Raw genomic sequence first — 26,564 nt, 5'->3', positions numbered from 1 at the left:
AAAAGCTAACTTCCCTTTTGAGTGTTATTATAATTCTGCATTTATTTTTTACCCATTTTTTGAGGCTTAGTGACTTAATTGAATTCTTGTAGGAACATACTCCACAGCGCTGTGGAGATCTGGCAATGCGAGATAGGGGCTTAGTCACGTAATTTTTCCACATTACTAAAACCTACTATTTCACTCTGTGTCATCTAATTATTTATGCCTGACAGACTTCAATAAGATTGTTGTGACAGCATAAAAGATGAAGTGGCCTCTCCTGACAGTATCCTTGGTGTTGCAAAGTCTTACCTATGCCTGCTGCTTTTCAGCTACTTCTATGAGCAGAGGAGTGTCTTACAACCAACAAAAGATATGCGTCACTGACACTGCTCCCACATAAAACCTGAAAAGTAGGTTTTAGGACTGTTGAGTATGTGAATCAAGGCAATCTGCTTAGTCAGATTTCCATCCAAGTTTTGCTGTGATGTGTTTACCTCATCTTGAGTTTCTATTGACAGCTCTCGCTCAGTGAAAGCAGATTGAGAACTGAGTTTTCATAAATTGATTGATTTTTTTTTTTTTTATGAGGACAAATGCTTTAACTCAAAGATCACTGAGACAACAGTGTTCGAACCTCCAGTCTGCTTGAACAGAAGTATTTTTTCTCTCAGCAATGAACTCCAGGTGAGTTATTAAAGATCAAATACTGATTAAGCACTACACATATAAAGCAACGTATGTTACCTGGCATGTAAATTTTTTTAAGTGCAGTGTCAGAAGCCCTATTGTATATGTGATGAATGACTAAAAGTAATTTGGCTAAGATGTCCCTTGCCTTGCTTCCTGTTTCCTGAACACATTGTCACAACGTCTACCTCAGAATAAACCTAATACAATGAGGTCATTAAGAACTTAAAATCAACTAACTCGAAATATTAACATTGTCTGTTTGACAATAGATGTAATAATAATTGTGTTCATCCACATTTTGACATTGGTGATAATTTCAAACTTCTACCAGTCTGCTAGCATACATCACTAAACTGTTTAGAATGTAATGTCAAATGTCTGGATAGATAAGGCTGTCATAATACTTTTAAATATACCTGCATCCCCACAACATGGAATTATCCATTTAACTGATGTCCAAAAATTTGACATTCTACCAGAAACGTACATTATCTGTCCTGAAACTGTTACAGTGAATATAAAACAAAAATGACTAAATGGGTGATTTTTGTGAGCTGCGCTTTAATATGTACTTTATTAGGTTCTTGGATGTTTTATTCTTAATTAAAAACACTTTTGAAAATTACAAATCCTGAAAAAAGGTCTGTCCTCAGCCAAATTTTAACTACCTCGTCCTTTATTTTGATATTCTGAAAAAATAATACAGAAAAAACACTAACACTAAGTAAAAGTTTAAGTTATCATTCACATTAAGTGATCAAAAACATTAAATGCTACATAAATTCTAAAATAAATTGTATTTTACAACTGTGCCTTTGTTTTCGGTCAGCCCTGTCACATTACGTAATAAATGTATAAAAAGTGTGCAATTCGCCTTTAAGGTTATGACTCAGAGGACGTGACATCATTTGACTTAGTTGATGCTGAGACTGATAAAGGGTGAGTTTTTCTCAATGACTTTTATGATTTAAAGCTTGTATTGCATGTTTTTTTGAGGAGGACAAGCTAAAGGGTCAGTCGCTGTCATAATCAAATATCCTAGAAAAGAATGAAAGTTTTGGAAAACCAAAACAGGTCGAAACAAGTTAGTGAAATGCCTTGCTTACAAGCTAACAGTTGTGATGCTAGGAAGCTAGCATGCTGAGTAATGGTAGTGAAAATGGCCAACTGACAGGCAACTTCACATCAGGCCAACTGTCAGGCTGGTCACGGCAGTCACGGTGTGACAGGGACTGACAAGTGAATGATACTGTTTATTTTTATTACCTTAATTGCATTGAATATGTATTTAAAACACATCATAGTAACACATTTTATAAATACATTACATCACAAATACACTGTGAATGTATTGCTTTTTATGCTTTTATGACTAACGCTCACTATTTAGGCCTATAACTGCTTTTGAGATCGCATTTTGTGTATGAATGAAATTGCATTACATACATAATTATAATATGTGTAAACTTTGAGTTTCAAGGACTGTAATAATTTCAAATCATACAGGTTACAGTTAGATGGCTCCAGTTAGTGCAGCTGAGAGACAAAAGCAATATCGGGCACAACGAAATGCAGATCCTGAGAGACAGGAGAAACATCTTCAGAAATAAAGGAAGAGATAGAGGCAGAAAAAGGACAGGAGGAAGTGTTCATGAGTTGAATAAGCAAGCCCAAAGACATAGGCGAAAATTATGGAGATGTAAATATTAACATGGTATTACCCAGTTGTTACTAAGCTGTATTATGATGTGGTACTACAGTTACTTTACATTGTACCCAACTAAATGTCAATTGATTCAACTTGCTGTATAATAGTAAAATCAACTTTATACATTATGAAGTCATATTTCCATTTCTAACTACACAGTAACTTAATAGAGTAGTGTAAGCTTTTAATGACTGTTAATGGCTGTGTGACAGTATGTGTGATATGTTTCAGACAAAAGATAGACGGGCGAAGGCGTTCCAAGCAAGAGAGGAAGAAACTCCAGGACAAAGTGAAAGAGCTACAAGAGGCCTTAGCAGTTCCTTGTGGACACGCTGAAGAACCTGCACAACGTGAAACACCAGGTAGTCACTACCTTTCCTGGGAAGATTGTGTACCGGGACGTGAGCTGCATGTGCGCTGTAGACAAGATTCTACAGTGGACATGCTGTCACACCAAGGCCTACGGCTTTGCCAAACCAAGCTCAGCACCAACAACAGAAGAAATTGAATGGGGTCCAGAAATGAGCGAAAAGTGGTGTGTAATAAAATATGACGGAGCCTCTACCCAGGCATCCTTACTGCCATTGATGAGGTTCAGGTACAAATAAGATGATTGCGCCGTGTAGGAGTGAACCTCTTCTTCTGTATGTAGTTATATGTAATACATTTATGTATTTCAAAGTGTTTATTTTGTTTATATTTTATTATTATAATTAAAATATGTTTGTACTATATCAGTTATTAAATTAAAAAGATCTTTCAACTATCAGTTGGTGGTCATATTTTTATAATTTAGATTATATTATAGTATATTACATTGGCTGAACATGACCATGTTAGTCTTATAACATTAAAATGATATTAAATCCAAATAGGAAAACTTACCAAAATATAATTAAAAAACACGAAACAGTTTGCCTGCATCAACAAAACCCATAAAGTCAGTCCATTCACTTAACAGTCTGTCCTGTCACACATCACATTATGATATAAAAATTGACTATTTAAGAAATTATTCTTGAAATAGTGTGAACACAAAGGCGGGGATATATATACACTATTGCATATTTGTAAAAATCTGGGATGTAAAGGAAGATGTTTTTACAATATTATGAGTAGCTGGTGCTTACCATCCACTACAATTGACCACAAAGTCACTTATATTTCTTAAAGAGGTACAAAAAGCATGTCAGATACAATCAGGGACATGTGATTAATACGAAAATGCTATTTGTATCAAAGAAAGTCATTAGGAAACCCTTCTGAAATTTAGAAATATGTCTGTAACCGGGCCATTTTAGAAGGTGAAATTATGATTAAAATGTCTTTTATTTAGGCATAAAAACATGCTGAGGTGGCAACTATTTTAAAGGCAAGTTCTAAAGTGGCCTACAGTGATGCTGTTATGGTCTAACCAGGATGACTTGCATTAGAATGTTCATCCATTACAAGGCAAATTGTATTATAGGCTATGGTCACCAATGTAGGGCTAGCTACGTTTTGAAATTTGAACAGTAAAAAAACAAACCAATTTGGAACAGTGTTCAGTGCAGTTTCAGATCAGTAACACTTGGTGGTAGTGTTGTTTCAAGTTTAAACTGAGGGCGCATGCTCTGTGAGATGTAAACATTTGGTACTAGGCCGCCGCCGTCTGTCTAAACTTTGCAGACATTTGTGTAACGTTACACGTATTATACAGCTGCATGGGCTGGACCGTAGAGTCAATGGAAACTAGCTAGCATACTAAGCACTGGCTAGCTTTCAAGGGGAAATCTAGCTATGCTGACTTGGAAAATATAGCTAATGTATTCGGGTAAAGTCTTCGAAAACCAGTCTTTTTCTTGTAATAGTAGGACTATACTTTTGTGCATGGGAAGCTGGAGACGTTTGCTGCGGCTGGTTAAAAAGGCTTCAAGGTAACGTTAACTATAAAGGATGTTCTTGTTTTTTCGGGCTCTGACTAAGTACTGGAATGTACACTAGCTAACTCGTACAACGACTTTCAGTTATAACTGCATCATTCCAAGTAAATTATATGACATTGCATATAAAAAGTAGATGGTGTCAATACTTAACTCTTGCATTTGTTGGTATCGTTATTAGTTTAAAAACTGGTGGACAGTCATGTCATTGCAAGCTTAGCTTAGTGTTGAAAAACTAGTTAACTGGTTCGTTATGGGCACAAGTTATCACCTGGAAACAAAATACAATTTAATGGTGGAAGACAATTTTTCTGCTTGGCAATTTCGAATTAACTTATTAACTCTAACGTTACGACAACCTTCGTCGAGCTCGCCAACGTGAAACCTTTCTGGAACAAAGACACAGTATACTGTTGCATTTGATGCTAGCTAGATCTCCATTTCAGCTTACGACACAAGGAGTAATTTAAGAGAGTTCTCCTTAGTTCATTGTATAATTCCTCTGTTTACTGTCTGTAACCAAAACTGTTTTGATAGATGTAAGCATGTTGTGCAGCCTAAGCAAATTATTTAAACTGCTTAGCAGTGGCACTGGCGGTGTTCAAGCCAAGGATATATTTAACTTAAATGCAGACTTGCAAATTACAACAACAACGCGGCTCCGTCGCCAGATGTTATGCTAGTGGACGATTAACCCAAGCTTTTACTTGAAACTGCAGAAAATACAATTCTAGCCTAATGTAAATGATCACAGTAAGCCACGTCAGGTTTGGTAAAGATATTTGAGGGTAAAACTTTCAGGAATAAAAGGAATCGCAAATTATAGCTAGGCCGACCCTGTTGTGGATTAGTTTTTTGGGTTACTTGTTGACAACGACGACAGCTAGATGTGGGCTATTAATTGGCAGAGGCAGACCAACACAAACTACAACTGAGTAATTCTTCATTAAATATATTATATTGCAAGATCGCTCACCTAAAACAAAGCTGAGTATAACATTGTATGAGGTCAGAAGTGTACCTTTTTTTGCTGTGACTTATTATGAGTAGAGGCTATTAGATAAAAGTAACAAAGTAGAACATTTTACTGTTTAAGTGTTAAGAATTGCCAAATGGAACTGCTCGAGTAGCCTACAGTAAAATAGTGCTTCTAAATGTATAAATAAATTAAGCTCATCAATTGGCTAAATGTATTCAGTTTCAATACACCTCTGCAACTCTAATTAAACCTGGATGATTCCATTTAAATGTATAGTATTCACTCACAGTGCTTACATTAGTAGGTATAGTGACGTTTTTTTTGCGTGTAAAGTTGGTTGGGGAGCTCATGGCCAGATGCTTCTGTAACCAACACACTGAACTACTCTACCCTTAGTTGTCAAATGTCTTTTGCAAGTTGTATCTGTTAGACCAGAGAAGGCCATGTAAGGATTAAAGGTCCCATGACATGGTGCTCTTTTGATGCTTTTATAGAGACCTTAGTGGTCCCCTTATACCATATTTAAAGTCTCTTTCCCAAAATTCAGCCTTGGTGCAGAATTACAGTCACTAGAGCCAGTCCCACAATGAGCTTTACTTAGGATGTAACATTTCTGAGTCTGTAGCTTTTGAGGAGGAGGGGGGAGAAAGGTGGAGGCTGGGGGTGTGGCCTTGACCAACTGCCAATTTGCTTGTTTTTAATCCATGATGTTTTTCTCTCATGGGTGGGTCAAATTATCTGGGCCTGCAAAGCAGAGAAAGGGGAGGTAATCTTGCCCCTTATGACCTAATAGGGGGTAAGATTCCAGATCGGCACATCTGAGATTTCATTTTCTCAAAGGCAGAGCAGGATACCCAGGACTCGGTTTACACATATTGCCATTTCTAGCCGCTGAAGAAACATAGGCAAGATGGGGGACCTCATATCAATGTTAAAAAACCTCATCAAGTGAAATTTTTATGCCATGGAACCTTTTAAAGAAAGCTACACAAGTTTTACTCTGACACCCAGTATAGAAGCAGAGGAAGATACAATATATTAGGGAGTAATAGTGAATACATAGATAAGAAGTTGTTTTGTGACATCTAAGTAAAAGTGCAAGTGAAAGAAGGGAGCTTTTCAAGCAGGCATTGAAATACTACACAATATGGGCAAACTGCAGAGATTTAGATGTAGTCCGAGGAAGACCAAATGCTGGGCCCTTATGTAGACCATGGAAATTACACACACCTTCCCAGAATGCTTAGTAGTTGGGGTGTTAGCATAGCTGTTAGTCCCACAGTATAAACTAGCCAGGGCTTAAATGTATGGGTTGGTGGTGTTGATTGAAACATTTAATATCATACGGCTTCTTTTTGCATTGCAGGTTTTGCAGGCCAAGGATAAAATATAAGCCAATAGTTATAGCTTTCATTATGTGGCAGCATAATGAAGAATATCCTTCAGGATGGCTAATGAAATGCTCATTGTATATTGGTCAAATGTGAGCTTCCTCATATGTGTGACAGGAAAGGCCTTCTTACCATAGTGTCTGTGTGTTGTTGTAAGTCAGGCCTGTGTTTTTATACCCTCATACAGCTGAAGATTGCCATGCTCTCTCCTGCTGGGCAAGGCAATTTTGTTCCTATTCATTGCCTAGAAATGGCATGCAATGAAAGAGTAAAAAAAAAAGAGAAAGGCAAGATAAATTAGTTTTCTTTTTTTTTTTTTTTCTTTTTTTTTTTTTTTACCTCCTGATGGTGACAATACGCACATTTTTTTATACTTATTTGTTCTAGCATAAGAGTTTGTAACTTTTTTTGTTTTGCCTGGTCTGGTCAGTTTGCGTATTGAGATATTTGTTGGGTGCCGTGCATTTTGCATTTGGAAAAAAAGGAAATGCCTCTGTTCTGCATTTGGTCTTTCTTAGTTCCTCAATTGTCTTGAAGTTGTTTCGCTGAGGATTTTTTTTTTTTTGCCTTGCTGTGGGTTTCATTAGCTATGCACACTGCATCTCAGGGCCCTTTTGAGTTCTTTGGCAAGCAAAAGCAGAAACAATCTCTGTATCCAGGATTTATAGGGAAGCCTCGCTTCGGTTGGCTGGGCTTGCTAGAAGGAATGTATTCTAGGCCACCTGGACATTGGCTTCTCTCAAAGCATGGGTTGCCCCTTTCCTGACCAAGAGTTGATGCATGGACTTTATAAGGGAAGCTAAAACATGTTGTTCATTGTCATTCAAACCCTGGTGGCTTGCTGAAGTATAGGTCATAAATACTGCCCCCCCAAGTTAGCGGATGGGACTTGGACCAAACTAAAAATATGAAAGTACACATCAAATACATTTTCCACAAAGATTGTCATTTTAGGTAGGCCTAGTTCTGATGCTGATGTTTGTTCAAGGGCTTATTTTTCTGATATGTTTGATTTTTATTAGTTATTTGAATCTATAAAACGGCATGAAACGTCATGATTGACAGCTGTGATTGAGTCACGATTGGTCTAACGGGACTTTGATAGTGGGGCTTCACTGCCAGATCACTACTTCGTAGACTCTGGCTCAAAAATGACAAGATGGAAGCGCCCATGTCTTGGCTTATTTTATTTTTATATTTGATATACATTGGCTTTACTTTTGTACAGTGGGAGGAAGTGGAGACGCATCGTCAATCTATGGTCCTGACAAAATAGTTTGGCTCATATTTTGCTCCCTGAATGAGGTATTCAGGTCATTTTAAGTCTGCTTAAACAACCGCATTAACAATTTTTTTATTTTCAAGGTTTTCTAAATTAGGAAATAAGGTAATAAAGGTGCTGACACACCAAGCAGACGGCAAAGAACTAGTGGCAATGAATCCTGGCTCTGCCTTCACCACACGTCTTTTCAGGTCACCTGTGTGTTGGCCAAAAAGTTGCACTTGAACACACTTCAAAGACTACAGCCGACGGCTGAACTAAATAAACCTGTTTAAGTAACTATGTAGCTTCTTGTACATTTGCCCTCTTATGGACAAAAAGTGCAACAACAGGTGTTTTTTTTTTCTTCCAAAGAACAAACTTCCTGACCTTCCATTTGTTTCTGCTTTTAAAGCAAAAAATTACAAACACAGTCCTCGCCTAGCTTGGTGGTTAAAAAAAAAAAAGAGTTGGCTTGGGTGAAAAGAAGACAATAATACAATTGACGAGTGCAATTTTTTTAGTGTCATGTGTTTTTAATGTTCTCATATTACTAATATTGCTCACTCTTTTCACACAGCATATGTAATTAATTGTTTATATCCTTTTAAAATCCAATAACCTAATAAATAAATTGCAGTTAGCTATCTGTAGTCTTAACTGGATTATTGTGGCTGCAAGGAAGATTGTATATCTTATATTTATTGTGCCCTTCAGGTGAATATAGTTCCACGGTGACTGTAAATTCTATGTAATATAAACTTGTGGAATACATTAATTAATTAAACTACCGTATATGCTTTTACTTTTCTGTTGTTGAAGTGAAAAAAGGGCTGATCAACATCTGAGTCAGTTTGCACTGCATACACACATTGGATATTCTGGCTCGGTGCAGGTGAAAGAAATGTCTGTAACTGGTGTGGATCCTGTATTTGTGTTAACTAATGCCTGCCTGTTTGGATTGAGCTGATTGCTTGGCCTGTGGTATTGCTGCTTGCAGCTTTCCTGAGAACATCCAAACAACTTAACACTCAACACTGCACTTCCTTGGGTCCTGAGCAGTACATCTGCCTAGGGCTGTAATCTCCCAGTCGACTGGTCGATTTATTGGTTGATACGTTCGGGCTCAACCAAAATCCTGATTGGTCGATTTTTTTGCCGTGTTATTTCATCAGGTGGAAGCATAGACCGTTAGGGTCTATGGGTGGAAAGCACTAATTGCAAATGGGGGTGTTTTCAGAGCACCCCTGTTTCACAGGTAACAGTCTGTCTTTAGAACACCCCCTTGTTTTCACTTTTTCACACAAAGCCGAGTTCCGATGTTCAGCCGCTTTGTGCGCGGACATGCACAGCGCACTGATGCAACGCTGCCAGAGCCGACAGACGAGTGTCATTTCAGTGCAAAATAATTAAGTCAAAAACGATTGAATATACTGCAAATAGCCTGCACGGACAAGTACTGCGGGACAGTACAGTTAATTAATCTTACGTTTTTTTCCGCCCCTCCCCACACCCCAGAGTTGATTTTTAGTCGAACTTTCAGGACTTCAGTCAACCAAGATTTTCTTGGTTGATTACAGCCCTACATCTGCCATGACATAGTTCCATCACATACCCAAGTAGGGCCACTCACGGTCAGAAACGTTGTTGAAATACACTCTGACTCATGGGTAAAAACAGTGCAAATTAACGTTTTTGTCCACCAGCCAAATTAAATTACAAAAAACCTTAGCTAACATATTTTCAGTTTGTACAATAGCATATTCCTATCACTACATGGCTTCCTTCCTGTTGGCATTGTTGAATTGAAAAAATAAATGTTTAAGAAAAATAAATATGAAAGATGATAAAACACAAAAATGATGCGGTACTGAATGTTTTCGTAATTCCAAAATAGATAATTGTAGCGTTGCTGACTTCCTGTTGGGTTGAAATCCAAAGTAAATTATGTTTCTTCTCAGGTGTGGTCTTCATTTTAGAAGCAGTGTTTTGCTGATTGCAGAAGTCCACTTCCCAGTGTACACTGATTTCAGCACAATACTTGAAGAAGGACTATCTTTAGTGGAGCACTTTGACCCTTCCTGACAGTGTGATCAGCATATGACTACAGGGAATTGTGTCATAAGATCATTTGAAAGTGTAGAAGAGTTAATTTCCTGTCGTCCTGACTTTTTTTCTTGTTGTAATGTTATCTAAATAAATAGATACTGGATTTCTTCATGGGGTATGTAAACAGCCAAAAGCCAGTGATTTTGGATTTTTTGGAATGGCAAGTGGGAATGTATAGAAGATTTCCGGCATTCAGTTTTTACACTGTTAGTTAGTTCATTAGGTACTAATCCTCTTTGTAGTCTCTTTTTGATGACAGTAGGTATGTCATGGCTGAGCACTGATCCAAGTACTTGTTGTAGCTTTACATTAATACTTTATTATTAATACTACATAAATACTGTGTGCCAAATATCAGAAGTAGGTTGTTGTAACATTGTAAGAGAATGCACTGTGTTTCATTATGGGGTATAGTGGTGGTGTTGTCTATTGTGACACTGAAATAATGCCTGTGACAGAAAACACTGCACTGCACTTATGCAGTACATTGGTAAAAAAGTTACAGTTAAAGAAATGTGTTAAGTAGAAGAAAAGTCTGCATAGAGAAACATAACTTTTATATTGAATGAATTGACAGAAAGTTAATGATTAGTGATTGTCATTCAATCCAGACTCAAGTATTTTTGGGGTGTTTTGGTATCAGAAAGCCACAAATCAATTAGCTAATTCTAATTTTGAAAACAATTGATCCAGTAAATACTCACTGCTTTCCAGGATATTTATGCTACCGGTGCAGCTATAACAAAACTAGTAATGTAGCAGTAAAGGGTATTGGATGAAGGCTAATGATGTTGAGTAGCTGCAAGATGAGATTGATGGAAATTCTTTCTTTTGTAGGTCTTGCATGTATCATTTTTAAATAAATATTCATTGCTTTTATAAACATTGTAGCGATTGCATAGAAATTGATAGGGAGAGAAGTTAAGAAGTTATCTGATTCATGTTAGAATTCCTTGTAAGGGGCTGGAATTTGTACTATGCCTTTTGCTAAAAAAAATTGTAAGTTTTAATACTGATGTTAATACTGTATTAATAGGTATTTTCCATTTTCTGCAGGTGGCGACAGACAAAGTTGCTGGTAAGCTGAGTTCTACTCTCTCATGGGTGAAGAACTCAGTGTCCCACACGGTCAGTCAGATGGCTAGCCAGGTGGCCACACCCACGTCCCTGCAGACCACTGCCACCTCCTCTTCTACATCTCTGTCTTCACCTGCCCTCTCGCCAGCCTCACCGGCGCTGCTCAGTCCTGACGATGTGGAGCTGCTTGCCAAGCTCGAGGAGCAAAACAGGTAGGCAGTCAGTCTCTAAAGCTTCTCCTGGCCATCAAATAAACAGTTTTGACTTGTTGTTGTGTGGAAAGGGGGTAGGCCTTCGACCTGTTAAATACCATGTGGACAGTAGTTGTACATGAATGGAGAACACAGTATGGCTGATTGGCAGACAAAAAGCGTCATTTTTGAGTGTTTAAAACATTGAGTAAATAAATAGAATAGTATTGACTATTTATTCTTATTGCCTAAACAAGATATATTGAGACATCAATTAGAGATGCAGCGATTGACCGGTGACCGGAATTGGCCGGTTTTCACGTGACCGGCAACCGGCAGGTCAGACTGACATATGCCGTTTATGCCAGTCAAATGCACTCTGCTTCTCCATCAGCTGTTTATGAAATGTCATAAAAGCTTTGCAGAGCAGTCTGCTCTACTGATTTTAGGCAAACGGTCAGCCGCGCTCCCTCCCCTCTGAGGCTGAACAACTGGAACAAGAAAACCGCACTCACAGCTACAGTATATTGGAAAATAGCGTTGGGCACACTGTAGGGCCGCATGATTATGGCCAAAATGATAATCACGATTATTTTGATCAATATTGTGAACACGATTATTTGTTGATTTTAACCAAAACAAATTTTATTGTCACATAGGCTATTTATAACTGCATCCATATTATGCCACATTCTTCTTATGTTGAAGTTGTATATTGTATAGACATACAGCTGCAACACATGTAAATGAAAATTAGTTATCTAAAATAAATAGCGTAGGATGTTTGTTTTTTTTGTATCTCAGAGAAAGCTCCTTCACTTGTTTTCAACAATAACTGATTAAAAGAGCTAGGGAGAGAGCGGGAGTGCAATGGACCTACTCACAGAGAGACGGCTGATCATTATGAAAGGGTCCAGCACGGGTCAAACGGCTGGTCAGTGCAGTTACACACGTCGCGTGGATCAAATGTCTGTATCGTCATTGCACTGTATTGCCGTGGCGGCCGCGATAGCAGAGTTACCAGCAGAAAGACTGGTACAACAACAATATACAGCTACGTTAATGATAATTAAAACTGTAGACAAATGTCAGAAGTGGGGACCGGCGCCACTGTGTGGCGGGGATGCGCGGAGAGTAAGAGGAGAGATCCAACACACGCACGGCTTTACAGAAGAAATGGGCCATGTAACGCAAAATTAAACCAGTGGTTTACGGAGCGGTAGATTGGCTTTGCATTAAATGACGCATTTATAGAAAATCGCTTGGTCACGCAAATTTGGCCGTGATTAAAATTTGATTAATTGTGCAGCCCTAGCACACTGACTTTGATGAATTTACTGTTTCTTAGACCCCAGATGAGACAAGAAGCTAATGTTAGCCAACGCTGCAGTGACGGTCCCTCTGCCTCTGACCCCCCACTGCTGGAGACGCTGTGTGTATTCCTCTGACACGCTGTATTAACGTTACTGTTTTAAACACTTTCCAGGTTAATGAGGATGCATACCGCTCAAAACCAACATTAAAACGTAGTAATCTTCCCTCAGTGCTTAGTTTTGTTACTAAACCGTGTGTGAGCGGTGACATTTCAGATAACAGCATCCCAGGGTACCATCTATTTACTGGATTGTTCTGAGGTAACGTAACGTTAGCAGATAAGCCCGTTGGTATTGTTCATATTTATGTACAATGACTAATAAAGGAACTTGCTAAAAAAAAAAAAAGGAACTACGTGCTATTTTCAGGTAATGTTACTGTTGACGTTCAAACAGGAATGTGTGTGTGTTTTGAGAAATATCTTTATACTGCAAGGCTATATTTATTTTATTTTTTGTTATTTATATATTTTATTGCCATTACCTGTTTTCCCTTTTCTCATACATAAAGAAGTTTAGTTTGCTAAATATATCAAATTTGTTTAGTTGGATATTGAACGTGAAAAGAAGGGAATTGTTCTTCCATAACACTGCACTTTAGCTGTGTGAATTTCCCACACCAGGAATAATTTATATAGTTCTATTTTAAAGGCATCATTTATCTGTTCAAAAAATGTTCTATGTAAAATTTACTATTAAAGAAAAAATTGAAAATAAATATTTGTATGTGTTTAAAGTGATAAGAAAATATAAAATAGGAATCAGCTAAAACTGGTATTGGAAGGCCAAACTCAAAGAAAAATCGGAATCAGCCTGGAAAGTTGTAATCGGTGCATCTCTAACATCAATCACTCAAATTTTATTTGTCAAATGAAATCGTACGAGGTACAATTCCGGTAAAATGTTAGCCTGTCAGCTCCCTCAACTTATGCATGATTCATTATGAAGCAGAATGTGGCCGTCGGATCAGTACACAAAAGAGGCACAAATGCCTCGTGTTTGTAATTTCTGTATCGCCACTGTGCTGCATTTTTATAATCTATGATTATCTGGCCATTTGTCACATCTCTCGCCCGCATCCAGCAGCCGCAATTTCACGCTGTTACTCATAAAACCTAAGTTAGTTACATCCAGTTAGTACTGTTCTTCTGTGTTTTTTGCTGTGACCGCTGCCACAACAGGAAGTTACCAGTGAGAACACTGGTACGATTACAGGTTTTCCTCTCATGCTTACCAAATACACAGCTGTGCTAATAACAATTTAAACTGTAGAGATATGTCAGCGGTGGGGACCGGTGCTGTGTCCCTCCATGTTGCAGGAGAGGTGAGTGAGAGTGAGAGAGTGAGAGTGAGAGGGTGGGGCTGCACGGAGAGTGAGAAGAAAGATTCAAACACAGGTACGGCTTTACAGAAGAAATGGGTCATGTAACGCAACATAACACTATATTTATATAAACAGTATTGTTAATCCCATATCTTGTCAATCCTATCAAAGGTCAAAGTCACATTAAATTACTTTTGTACCATTCTCGTGAATGCGATATCTCAGGAACGCCATGAGTGAATGTTTTTCAGTTTGGCACAGAAGTCCACCTGGACTCAAGGGTGAACTGATTAGATTTTGGTGGTTAACGGTTAAAGGTCAAAGTCATTGATACAAAGCTAAGTTAACCTGGGCTTGTATAATAAAGACACAAAGCTATTATAGGCTAACCTAGCTCGTAACATTAATGGTATTATCTCCTCTCCCTGCGTGTTGCGTTTAAAGTGAGAATGAGACTAAGACGCCCTGGATTAGTATATACTTTCCTACTAAGAAGGGGCTGTGCTGTGTTAAAATGAATCAGCCAGCCGCCGTGTTGTTTCACATTCCGTGTTCTGAAGCCGGGCCTCCTAGCGTCAGTCATCGGGAGGGACAGCCTGCTTGTGTGCTTAAGAGACCTGTGTCCTTCTCCGCCAACCTGTTCCCTGGAGTGTCGTTCAAGTTTTAAAAGTTGTATTTACAAAAGTTTTGTTGTGGTAAACATGAAGAAAGAATAGTCTTTCAGAATCTCTGTCATCAATAGTTTTCTCCATGTGGAAACATGTGGTTTGCAGCTGTCAGCCTGTAGTGTGCTACTTTGCGTGATTATCTCACTCCTGAAACGATCTGAATCTCACACCTTCAATGGCTTGGTTAAATCAGATTCACACAAACCGGTGCCCTTCTGTGAAGCGAAGGTGACCTTTTACCTTTTGAATATAAAATGCAATCACTTCATCATCCAATTAGGCATTTATTTGATATGTCATAATTAGCGTAGGAATTTTTGTTATGACCAAAGTAACTGTAACTGTTGTGACAGTCTAGGTCTTTCAGGAAGAATGTGGTTAGTTTTGAGAAGGGTCAGACCTGATATGAATTAAGTTACTTTCACTGTAACATCCTAATGTTCTGTCATAACAGAAGCAAAGAGAGATTGTGACCATGTTTCATATTTGGTCAGATACTGAATTGGGGGCACTAATCTTGGGTGCCCACCTTGAAACTGCGGTGATTGTATGGATCTTCTGTACTGCTGTGTTAAAGATGTGTGTGAAGCATCCATGTTTAGCCAAAAAAGACCACTTCCCAGTGTACACTTTTTTTTTTTTATATTCCTGCAAAGTCTTTACTACTCAAATATATGTGTCTAGACAACATGGATATAAGCTGCAACTGGTTGGTGGTGGCATACAACTGCAAGGCATTAATTTTAGTACAGCTTTTATATAAAGTTATATAAACATTGGCTTCAGATATTTGAATATTGTTTATTACATTGTTATTCACATTTTCAAGTCAGTTTCTAACCTTTAATTTTAATATTTTGTCTTCTTAAATCTGCACCACTCTGACTGCTGTCAAATTATTCTGCATATACCCACCATCCCCCTCCTGATCTTCACACAGATACAGGAGAGTGACGTCCAACAGGTTGTGACATGCCAACTAGGTAACTGGATATTACAAAGAGTAAAATATGGTTAGAAGAAAACCTTGTGTGCTCCTCACATGAAGACAAAGTCATAAGTCCTTTTTGAAATATCTTTGTCAGTATTCTGTCAGGATCCTATTTGACCTGGCCCCTGGTAACCTGGATGCAGTTCTAGGGGGAGTAGCTCAGTGTGTAGACCAGTGTGGGTACAGTGGGACTTGAAAGTTTTGGCACCCCAGGTAAATAATGTGTAATAATGTGCATAAAGAAGTCAAGAAAAGATAGAAAAAATCTCCAAAAGGCATCAAATGACAGATTAGACATTTGTTTAATATGTCACAAAAGGTTAGATTTTATTTCCATCATTTACACTTTCAAAATAACACATATCTCTTTGGCGAAGGACGTGGTGCATGAAGCACTTGCGGTGTAGTGGAAGGTTACACTTCCTGCATCCCATCAGAGTTGAGCCAGGACGCACGTTGGTGCCGCAGTGCTTCAGAGAACACTCCCTGCAGGTTTTCCTCTTGTCATTGATCTGGATCAGCTCATGCTCAGCAGAAGCTCCAGTTGGGCTGGTGGGTAGCATATTGGGGGCACTTCTCACTGTGACAGGGACAATCAGCTCCTGGGTCAGATCCTCCAGCCAGTCCTTGTAGCCTCCCCTCCTGTACTTCCACTCGGCTCCTGCCGCAGATCTGGCAGCCACATAGGCATTGTAGCATGCCACCGTAACAAAGTAAAAAAAAAAAAAAAAAAAGAGCCTCCTCCACCATTTCGTAGATCGATGATGGATCTGTTAGTAGCCCACCATCTGGTCCAGAAGATCAACTCCCTTCACATGTCGCTGATAGTCAGTGAAGCATGCTGGCACCCAAACCGCTGTCTGGCGTTGACCATTGACCTTCCTCCTCACTAACCCATAGGCTGTCCCAAACTCCTCACTATCTTCCAACTCAATGTCACTGTCCTCGCTGTCAAAATCCTCCTCTGTCGTAGCCATTTTCTCGCTCGTCTCTCAAAAATTAAAAAACAAACGCACATACATGTCTGATTGATTTTCAGCGAACCACAGTACATTTGGGTGGTCACATGGTTTAAATAGCCAACAAGACCCGTCTCGTGTATTTGAACCAATGCGTTCTCTGCTGCGAGCGTCATGAAAAGACTGACGACTACAAAATGCTGTGCCACGCAGCAGCCGGCAGGAGGTTCAGAGTTGCGCAACGCAGTTACCGGCGGTAGATGTAATGTGTTGGCGCGAAGCATCCGGCTCAAATGGGTTAAGGTGTATCCATAGATTTTTAATTTTGTTAAGGTCAGGAGATTGTGAAGGCCATGGAATCCTTTTTTCCTTCTACTCGTTAAAAGTTACCTCTGCCACTGGCTGCAATACAACCCCAAAGCATGATTGATTCCCCCCCCCATGCTTAACAGTTGGACAGAGGTTCATTTCATTAAATTCTGTGCCTTTTCTTCTCCAATCGTACCTTTGCTCATTCCGGCCAAAAAATTCTATTTTGATCTCATTTGTCCACAGAACTTGTTTCCACAATGCAGGAGGCTTATCTATATGTTCATTTGCAAACTTCAAACGGGATTTTTGTGGTGAGGACGTAGAAGAGGTTATCTTCTTTCTTTCTGGATTGACCGTGCAATCAAACTTGGGTTTCGACTTGCTTTTTTCACAATCCTGTGAGCTGTTCTGTCTGATATTTTTCTTGGTCTTCCAGATTTTGCTTTTGGGGTGGTAGTAGCTCAGTCCGTGGGGAGTTGGGCGGGAACCGGAGGGTCACTGGTTCAAGACCCCATATGGACCAAAATGTACGGAGTGTGGATTGGTGGCTGGAGAGATGCCACTTCACCTACTGGGCACTGCCAGGTGCTCTTGAGCAAGGCACCTTACCCAACCAACCGCTCAGGGCAGCTTGTTCAGCTGGCAGCCCGCTCACTCTGACATCTCTCCATTAGTGCATGTATAGGTCCTGAGCATGTGTGTGTATTTCAGGCCTGTGTGTGAGTACTAACAAAGTGTTTACACAGAGTGTAAATTGTAATTTAATGTAATTTAATTGTAATTAATAAACGAATTAAAAATTAAATTAAAATTAACCTCTACTGTTGCTGATGACTGCCATTTCTTAATTACATTCCAAACAGAGGATATTGGTATCGGTTAACGCTTTGCTATCTTCCTATAGCCTTTATAAGCCTAATAACTTTGTGAGCGTCAACTATTTTCAGTTTCAGTTTTCTAGGCAACTGCTTAGAAGAACTCATGGTGCTGATTGTTGGGGCAAGGTCAGATGAGCCTGGGTATTTAAAACCTTGAGATTGACATCATCTGGTCTTTCCAGACGATGATTAACAACAATCCATGACATTGTCAGGTCTAAGCTTTCCAAAGGGGGCAGTGCAGGGTTCCCAAACCATTTTTTAGTTTTCTGTTATTTTTAAAGTGTAAATGATGGAAATAAAATCTAACTTTTTGTGACATATCATACGAACGTCTAATCTGTCATTTGATGCCTTTTGGAGATTTTTCCATCTTTTCTCTGCTTCTTTATGCACATTAATACAATTTTTTACCTGGAGTGACCAAACTTTCAAGCCCCACCAAAGCCCTTTTGTAAAGCAAATCCCTGTCATGCCGGGCTGAAACCTTGAGGCAAATCAAGCCAGAACATGTGTATGGAAAACCCTATAATAAGGGTTAGAATTGGCAAGAACCTCCTATTGTTTCTTAAGATGCCAATTTGTTATACATTGCAATTTTGAGCAATTGTGGTCCCTTTGATTTCTGGTTACTTTTGATTTATTGGACCATGCAGAGTGGTGAATTGATATTTAGAGGGATATCCATATACAGTATGGAACTCTAAAATTGGTAAAAACTTACGAGCTTTGCCTGCTTCCTTTCTTCTATCTCTGACTCTGCATGTTGGTTATATTCATGTAATACAGTATGTGTCTTGGCCACCCATGACAGAGGTTACAGCTGCTATAGATTTATTCCAGCCCCCTGTTTCAAGACAAGGGTTTACTGTGTTTTCTGAAGTGTGCCAAGTAGAACCAAGATTAGGCCCGGAATTTAGGGTTATCATAGCGTTCTTAGTTGAAGAGCTTTTTATTTTTGCAGATGTTTGCAACTCTTTACTACTATGTAGGCAATATATAGTGTGTTTTTCCTGGGGTGCTCATTGCTCACAGATTAAAGTCCTGTTAGTGGGTGACGCATCACCCTTCTATTGGCAACTTTGTGAATTCTACCTATATTGTGACTTTCACCCGTGACTGGTTCACTTTGTGTCAGCGTGGAAACCAAGCTTTCAGTTCAAAGTTTGCTCATCGGTACACACACAACAGCTATTGCTCCAGAATGCCAAATGACACTTTGCCTCATTAGAGGAGATAAAAACAAAACAGGGAAATGTTTCATTGTGTCATTGTGTAACTCTGCTGATCCGCCGTTCGACCTGTGCTGGACCCATTCATAATGACTCGGCCGTCTCTCTGTGAGTAGCATATACGTCCATCGCCCTAGCTCTCTTTAAATTAGTTATTGTTTAAAACAAGTGAAGGAGGTTTCTCAGAGATGCATATAAAAAAAAATCCTACGCTTTTATTTTAGATAGCTAATTTTAATTTACATGTGTTGCAGCTGTATGTCTATTCGACAAACATCTTCAACATAAGAAGAATGAAGCATAATATGTTCAGGTTAAAATCAACAAATAATCGTGATAATTAATCGCAATCACAATATTTATAAAAAAATAATCATTATTTTTTTGCCCATAATTGTGCAGCCCTAGGACAACATCATGGGCACAGACAGTGCAATCAAGGCTTGGACAAATACATGAGGTTTAATGTGTGCAAGTGTAACTATTAAGAAGGAGCTATTTTATGCCTTTTTGAAATTTTTCATGGATGATAGTGTTCTGATGTGACTTGGAATGTCATTCCAAATATTTGTATCATACAAATATTACAGTACCATTAGCATACAGTAGACATTTTGAATGATTACACACTTTAGGGAAATCCTTGATGTATAAAAGAAAAAGTAAGGGTCCAAGAATCCTGCCTTGTGGAGTACCCATTTCCACACGGTTGGGATGTTGCATGATTTATTTTGACAGCTTTCACTAGTTCGTTAGGTAGGACAAAGGCATGTTTATCACAGATGAAGACAAATTAAATGAGTAAAATTTATTAAGCAAGATCTGATGGTTCACTGTGTCAAAAGCTTTACGAAAGTAAAAAAGAGCTCCAGTAATGTGACCTTTTAGTTAAGAGAGTCACTTAATTGTTCAGTGAATAGTCATAATGCCAACATGGTTGATCTCTTTGCACAAAAACCATGTTGACAGTCACTGAGCCAGTTGTTTGTTTCAAGGTAAGAACTTCGCTGGTTATGCAGGGCTTTTTCAAGAAACTTAGACATTACTGAAAGTATAACAATAAGTCTGTAGTTTGAAACAAGAGTATGATCATCAGATTTAAAAACTGGAGTGATTTGAGCCATTTTCCAGACAGTGGGAAACATAGATAGCCTGACACATTGGTTGATTAGGTGCTGAAAAAGAGGTATGAGGCTATCAGCATGTAAATGCACTTTATAAATGCAGTGTTTAAACCATGGATGAGACACCATGGATTTTTTTCATCCAATTTTTTTGAGATTTTTTTAGTTAGTGCAGTATTTTAATCACCTCGTTCCAGGGCTGTAGTACTCGAGTCCGGTCTTGGACTCGGTAGTCTTTGGACTCAGACTTGTCTCGGACTCGGCCACTGGTCTTTCCAAATATGGCTTTTGGTCTCGAGTGAGTCCAGGTGTCTTTATTATGTTGATGATAATATTGGAGGGAAAGTAAAACACAGTTCAGGTGGGGATATTGTTTGGCTTTTACAAATTTAGACAGCTAGCTAGCGCTACGCTAATGTTTGCTAATGTTAGCGCACCAGCGTTAGCTTAGCTTGCTAGCGTTATGTCAATATTACGGCTGCCTTAGTAGTTTCCAATATCTGCGTCCACGATGTCAACATAAGACCTGTGCCGTTAGTGCTCCTTTTGCGCCATCATTTAATTACTTGAAATAAGGTTTGCCCTTACAACATGGGTGGGTTTTTGTTACGTTATAAAAAAGCTAACTTGCGATAGTTAGCCCGTTTGTATGCTAGCGGACATTAGCTAACGTTGCCGAGCCAGCTGTGTGTGTGTGTGTGTGTGTTCCCTAAACAACTTCTTCCTGATGGATTGATTTTAAATTTCTGCAATTTGTCTCAAATAAAACAAACATATGTTAAATTACACTCTGTTCATTGTTGTTTAACCAAACTTTAATGTTTTCTGAAAATACATGTATTTCCTATTAACCCACGTCCAAATAACAATAGAATAGCCTACAATATTTTTTAGGGAAGCCACAAATCAACCATAGGGCTACACTCTGTAATACCGGTCACTTCATTTCTACACTACATCTGGAGTGAAGCTATGTTGTAATTTAGTTGTTCAAATGCTCAGTATAAGCACCTACTGTAGCAGTTTTGTATATGTAGTTATTATGAGTTATCACCATATGATATCAAGGGGAATGGCTATACTCATAAATCCTGGGTGTTCTGACACTGTTTTTGCTTTTATATCAACAAATAACCCAAATTGATTGTCTTGATACTGTCATGCATAAGACCTTTTTTTCTGTCCTGGACTCGGTCTTGACTCGAACCTCTTTGGACTCGGTCTTGACTCAGATTCGAACTTCTTTGGACTCTGTCTTGACTTGGACTCAACTAGTCCTGGTCTCGGACTTGTCTTGGACTCGACAAAGGTGGTCTTGGCTACAGCCCTACCTCGTTCTGAGAGATCTGAAATTTGGGAAGTGATCTGGTGTTAAAGAGAGAACTGGTGAGAAAGAGAAGGGAATGGGAAAATCTGTTGCCAGTTCTTTAATAAATAATATGAAATGGTCATTGAAAGCACTCGCAATATTTTCTGAATCTGAGATAAATGTACCCTGCAAAGAATTAGAATATAAAATATTTTTCATGAGCTTAAGGGTCTGCCACAAAGCCTTTGGATTAGTAGGAGATTGCTTAATCTGCTGTTGAAAATAGATTGCCTTAGCCTTGCGTAGTTCAACTGTACTTATTAACTGTATTTATTTCTAATTTGAATGAAATAATTTTTACTCGCCGGTGTTTGTCTTAACCTATGCGTTTTAAGGAGAGAGGCCTTTTGTTTGAGGAGTAGAAATATTTCAGAATTTATCCATGGTAATTTGCTCTGTCTAGGTTGAACCTTGCTGGCAGTAGCATATTTATTCTGTATTTTTTTAAGTTTAATGTGAAATTGCGTTAAAATTTGTTATGGATTTTCCAGTGACAGCTCGTCATTCCAGTCAATAGTACTAAATTCAGTATTGAATTGAGGTAAATTTGAAATTGGTAATTTTGGTGCAGAGTAAGGGGCATGAGTTTTGGAAGATTTTAAGATTGTCCTGACTGCATAAACGAGCGAATGATCTTAACACCAGACATTGCATATTTTGAGGGCTGATTAGTGAAGATAAGATCCATAATTGAGCTCTGCGTTTTGCCTATTCTTGTTGGATCCTTGATTAATTGATAAAGTCTGAGTTTCATGACAGAGGCTTTCAAAGATTTTGATGAGCCATCATTCCATTCAATGTTAATGTCTTAAAATTACAAGCTCCTTTGTTGAAATTGTGTGTATTAATTTGTATGTTACAGATACTTTGAGGCATCCTGCATTTGCTAACTTAGTGTTTGTCTGTTTGGTGAGGCCTTTGTACCTACAGAGCAGATAAAAGCCACGAGCATTCGTTCAATAGGTCACACAGACGAGGGAGTCTCATACTGACTGCTACTATCTATAAATCAGACATGCCATTGCTCCAGAATTCTTATAAACCAGAGACTTGAGGAGTACATCATGAGTTTATCTTGGTAAGGCTTATAGTTTTGTAGGCTTTTTCTGCTTGTTATTTTTTCTTTCTCTAATGAACTGAACATTTTAAAACTTGAGATTTGTGTTTGACTACTGGTGAATTATTAGCAGAGGTTTAAATATCTTCAGGTTCATGCGCAACACAGCCTTTTACTGCAGTGTGTATGACGGACCGACTGAAGTGCTTGATAAATGGGAAATTCCTGCCAAATTCTAGCCAAAAGATGTTCTTTTTTTCACTTTTTAGCTCTGTGTAGGAGTTGAATACAAGTATAAAAGCTCTGTTGCAGGCTGGTGTTTCTGGTCATTCATTTCACTCCCTCCAGCAAGACCCAAAGTTGGCTGTAGCCCCTAGCCATTCTGGGAGCACCCTCAGTAACATTACAGGCTCCAGTGGAGAGGCCTAGGCCTTTTTCCGAGATCAGGTGTCTGAGCCTTTATGTGTATGCCATGAGCTCCTCTGTGCAGATAAGGGTGGGTAGTCACAGCTTCTTTTCTCGGCACACGGATCCTTGATTGGATCAGTTTGTCTCTGTCGGTAACTCCAATGAAAAACTGACACAGTACAAGATTATCACTATTATTACTTATAATGCTGACCATGAATAAAATTAAATTCAATATTCATTGTTGCTTCCCTAACAGACCTGTTGTAGATTTTTTTACATTTCTGAGTGGATTTTTTCAGCCACTTAGAAATGTCTGTCCTAATGTCCCTGTGATGCACTGGCTTGTTTTACTGTCACAAAGCTGTAATAAATCAATCAATAAAATAAATTTTACATTTTTAGCCCTAACCTAGAAATGTGGGAGACTTTAATTTAAAAAAAGGATGTATGTGAATGAATGTTTGTCTGTTTGCCGCAATCACAGCTTGCAAATTGTCCAGATTTATCAGAATTTAAGGATTACTATTACCACCCTTGCACTCTTACAAAACATCCTTGTATGTCTAGCGATGCTGTTAGGGTCTGGAAATTGTTGAGGTACATCAGTTATACTTGCTCTTGTTTACTGTAGATGTCAAAAATGTTGTGGATGTGTCTTGTCAAGTTGCATTGACAAGACAAGACAAATGGCAGGTTTCAGAACATTGTTGAATAAAAAGTGAATGAAAGCAATGAAAGTAGTTCCATGTTTCAACTTGTCTTCGTTTTTGAACTGACCTTAAGATTGTCTTAAGGTGCAGGTATTCTCGCACTCAACACCGTCCGCCGGCTGCAGTAGACGGTACACGTTCCGTAAGCATGCACGGTGACGTTTGTGCTCAACGTATTGTTGGTCGCAATACACTCCAAAAACACAGAGGACGCACAGATAAAATAATCTTTGAGTGGTTGTTTATTTCCAAATCAAAATGACTGTCTGCCTGTAACACTTTTAAGAACACTCTTTACATAAAGCAATCTCTCATGTTTTCCCACACTTCAGAAAAATTTTCCTTTTCCAAGTGTGGTGTCTCTCTCTGACCACATATTTAAGTCTGATTGACTCGCTGTGGTCTGTACAAAAAGAATAACCCAGATGTTTGTACAGACAAACCTGTTCTTCCAAGCCAACTGTGTTAAACTGAAAGCGCTGTGGGCCCAAAGCTACCAAAATTAAGTGGTGCACGACCACGTGCCGCGAGAGCTTGTGGGGGCCAATGCGCTCATCATTAAACTCGACGCAAACAAAAATAAAACTGGTCTTTCCACTGTGCCAACAATGCCAAACTCTGGTTTTTGATGACTGATTGAAACAAACAGTTCTTAGTGGACGATAACAATAATGTTGTTGTCTATACACCATGTTAAACTACTTCCTCCCTTTAATCTTCACTACAGGCTGCTAGAGACAGACAGCAAATCGCTGCGCTCAATGAATGGCTCCAGGCGAAACAGTGGCTCCTCCCTGGTGTCCAGCTCCTCTGCCTCCTCCAACCTCTCCCACCTTGAGGAGGACACGTGGATCCTGTGGGGGCGAATTGTCAATGAGTGGGAGGAGGTGCGCAAGAAGAAGGAAAAGCAGCTTAAGGTGAGACACAGGACTACCTGTAAAGTGGCAGCCGACCCGAGTCTTGTGCTGACCTGCTTAAGAGTTTACTGAAGTATGACTGCATTAAGAGATTACTGAGACACTTTTGACCCGTCTGCTGAAAACATGGTTAACCCCCTGTTGCCGACAATGGAATATACAACTTAAGATTTACCTCTGGTGTTATATTCAAGATCTTCAGAGTGCAATGTATAGACTTACTTTTTTTTGTTCAGAGGGTAAGAGATGCGGTGTTTCAATGAGGTCCGTGCAATCATATTCCTTCCAGAATTACTACTCTACTCTTTGTAGTCCAGCCAGGAACTGTTGTGTCTATTCAGAGAATTTGTACAATAAATCTATAATAATGCTCCAGGTTAGCTGTTATTGTTCTATTTTTCAGTATTGAAAATGATTTTTTGGACTCTGGGAATGCAGGGGGATGAGTGTGACTAATCAGATGCTGTCTTCCAGACTATGTCAGAGATCAATCTCCAAATGCACTACACAGTTATAGTCCGAGCTTCATTGCTGATGTATATCCGGTCAGATCTATACAATATTTATCGAAATGTTTTAGAACTCTAAGACACGGTTTCTCAAATGGTGGTACGTGTACCCCTTGGGGTACTTTGGAGTACTGCAGGGTGTACTTGCCATTTTTGAAAAAACGCTAATTCAAAAATGTCATGCATAATTCTTAAAATAATTATACTACAGTAATGGATGAATTAAGTGATGGATTATAAACATTGGAAATTTAGCATTTAAATGTTTTTTGTTTAAAAAAGGTTCTTATTTAGTTAATCTATCCCTGTCGGTGCTGTATTTACCTCATTTGTAGACTTTTTTTCTACTAAAAATGTTTTGCGCTGATCAGGGGGAACTTGGCTTAAAAAAGCAATTATAGGTACGATATTGAAAAAAGTTTGAGAAACACTGCTCTAAGACATGTACTAAAAGTGGTTGGAACGACCCAAAATAATGAAAACATAGCATAAATGTAAAAAAGAAAAAAAAAGTGTAGATTTTCATTAATGCATTTGGATAATGTAAAGAGTGCGCCCAGGGTGACTGATGTTTATCTTATCATCCATTTTATTCACGATATTTATCATTTAAGCTTATTTTTACACTTTTTATTGACAAGGAAAGTGGTTTCAAGGGAAAGGCAGCTTGCTCAGCCAATAAATAACCCTAACTGATTCAAGCAGGAAGGCCTTGAATGTACAGTGAGGAAAATAAGTATTTGAACACCCTGCTATTTTGCATGTTCTCCCACTTAGAAATCATGGAGGGGTCTGACATTGTCATCGTAGGTGCATGTCCACTGTGAGAGACATAATCTAAAAATAAAAATCCAGAAATCACAATGTATGATTTTTTAACTATTTATTCGTATGATACAGCTGCAAATAGTTATTTGAACACCTGTCAATCAGCTATAATTCTGACCCTCAAAGACCTGTTAGTCTGCCTTCAAAATGTCCACCTCCACTCCATTTATTATCCTAAATTAGATGCACCTGTTTGAGGTCATTAGCTGCATAAAGACACCTGTCCAACCCATCCAATCAGTAGGAATCCAACTACTAACATGGCCAAGACCAAAGAGCTGTCCAAAGACACTAGAGACTAAATTGTACACCTCCACAAGGCTGGAAAGGGCTACAGGGAAATGTCCAAGCAGCTTGGTGAAAAAAGGTCCACTGTTGGAGTAATCATTAGCAAATAGAAGAAGCTAAACATGACTGTCAGTCTCCCTCGGACCGGTGCTCCATGCAAGATCTCACCTTGTGGGGTATCAATGATCCTAAGAAAGGTGAGAAATCTGCCCAGAACTACACAGGAGGAGCTGGTAAATGACCTGAAAAGAGCTGGGACCACCGTTTCCAAGGTTACTGTTGGTAATACACTAAGACGTCA

The 26,564-nt window shown here is 38.8% G+C and overlaps 1 protein-coding gene across 11 annotated transcripts in view; it reads left to right on the top strand.

Moving 5' to 3' along the window:
• The first annotated feature begins 422 nt into the window (after positions 1-422).
• Positions 423-26,564, top strand: part of evi5b (ecotropic viral integration site 5b) — a 47,106-nt gene continuing 20,964 nt past the window's right edge. For 7 of the 11 annotated variants that reach the window (XR_004658041.1, XR_004658042.1, XM_034882541.1 and 4 more), the window contains exons 1-3: positions 4,002-4,299; positions 11,102-11,334; positions 24,449-24,638. Coding sequence is in view for 9 of the 11 variants with exons in the window: in XM_034882541.1 (XP_034738432.1) it covers positions 11,183-11,334; positions 24,449-24,638 (342 nt within the window). In the remaining 2 variants the exon portion in view is untranslated. Of the gene's footprint in view, positions 670-4,001; positions 4,300-11,101; positions 11,335-22,486; positions 22,622-24,448; positions 24,639-26,564 lie in introns of those variants that run through there. The other 4 variants (XM_034882545.1, XM_034882543.1, XM_034882538.1 and 1 more) reach the window with 3 other exon arrangements.

Source organism: Etheostoma cragini, chromosome 9 (genome assembly GCF_013103735.1).
Source record: "Etheostoma cragini isolate CJK2018 chromosome 9, CSU_Ecrag_1.0, whole genome shotgun sequence".
NCBI lineage: Eukaryota > Metazoa > Chordata > Actinopteri > Perciformes > Percidae > Etheostoma > Etheostoma cragini.
The sequence above is the reverse complement of the archived record's forward strand: the minus strand, read 5'-3'. Positions and strand labels throughout refer to the sequence as shown.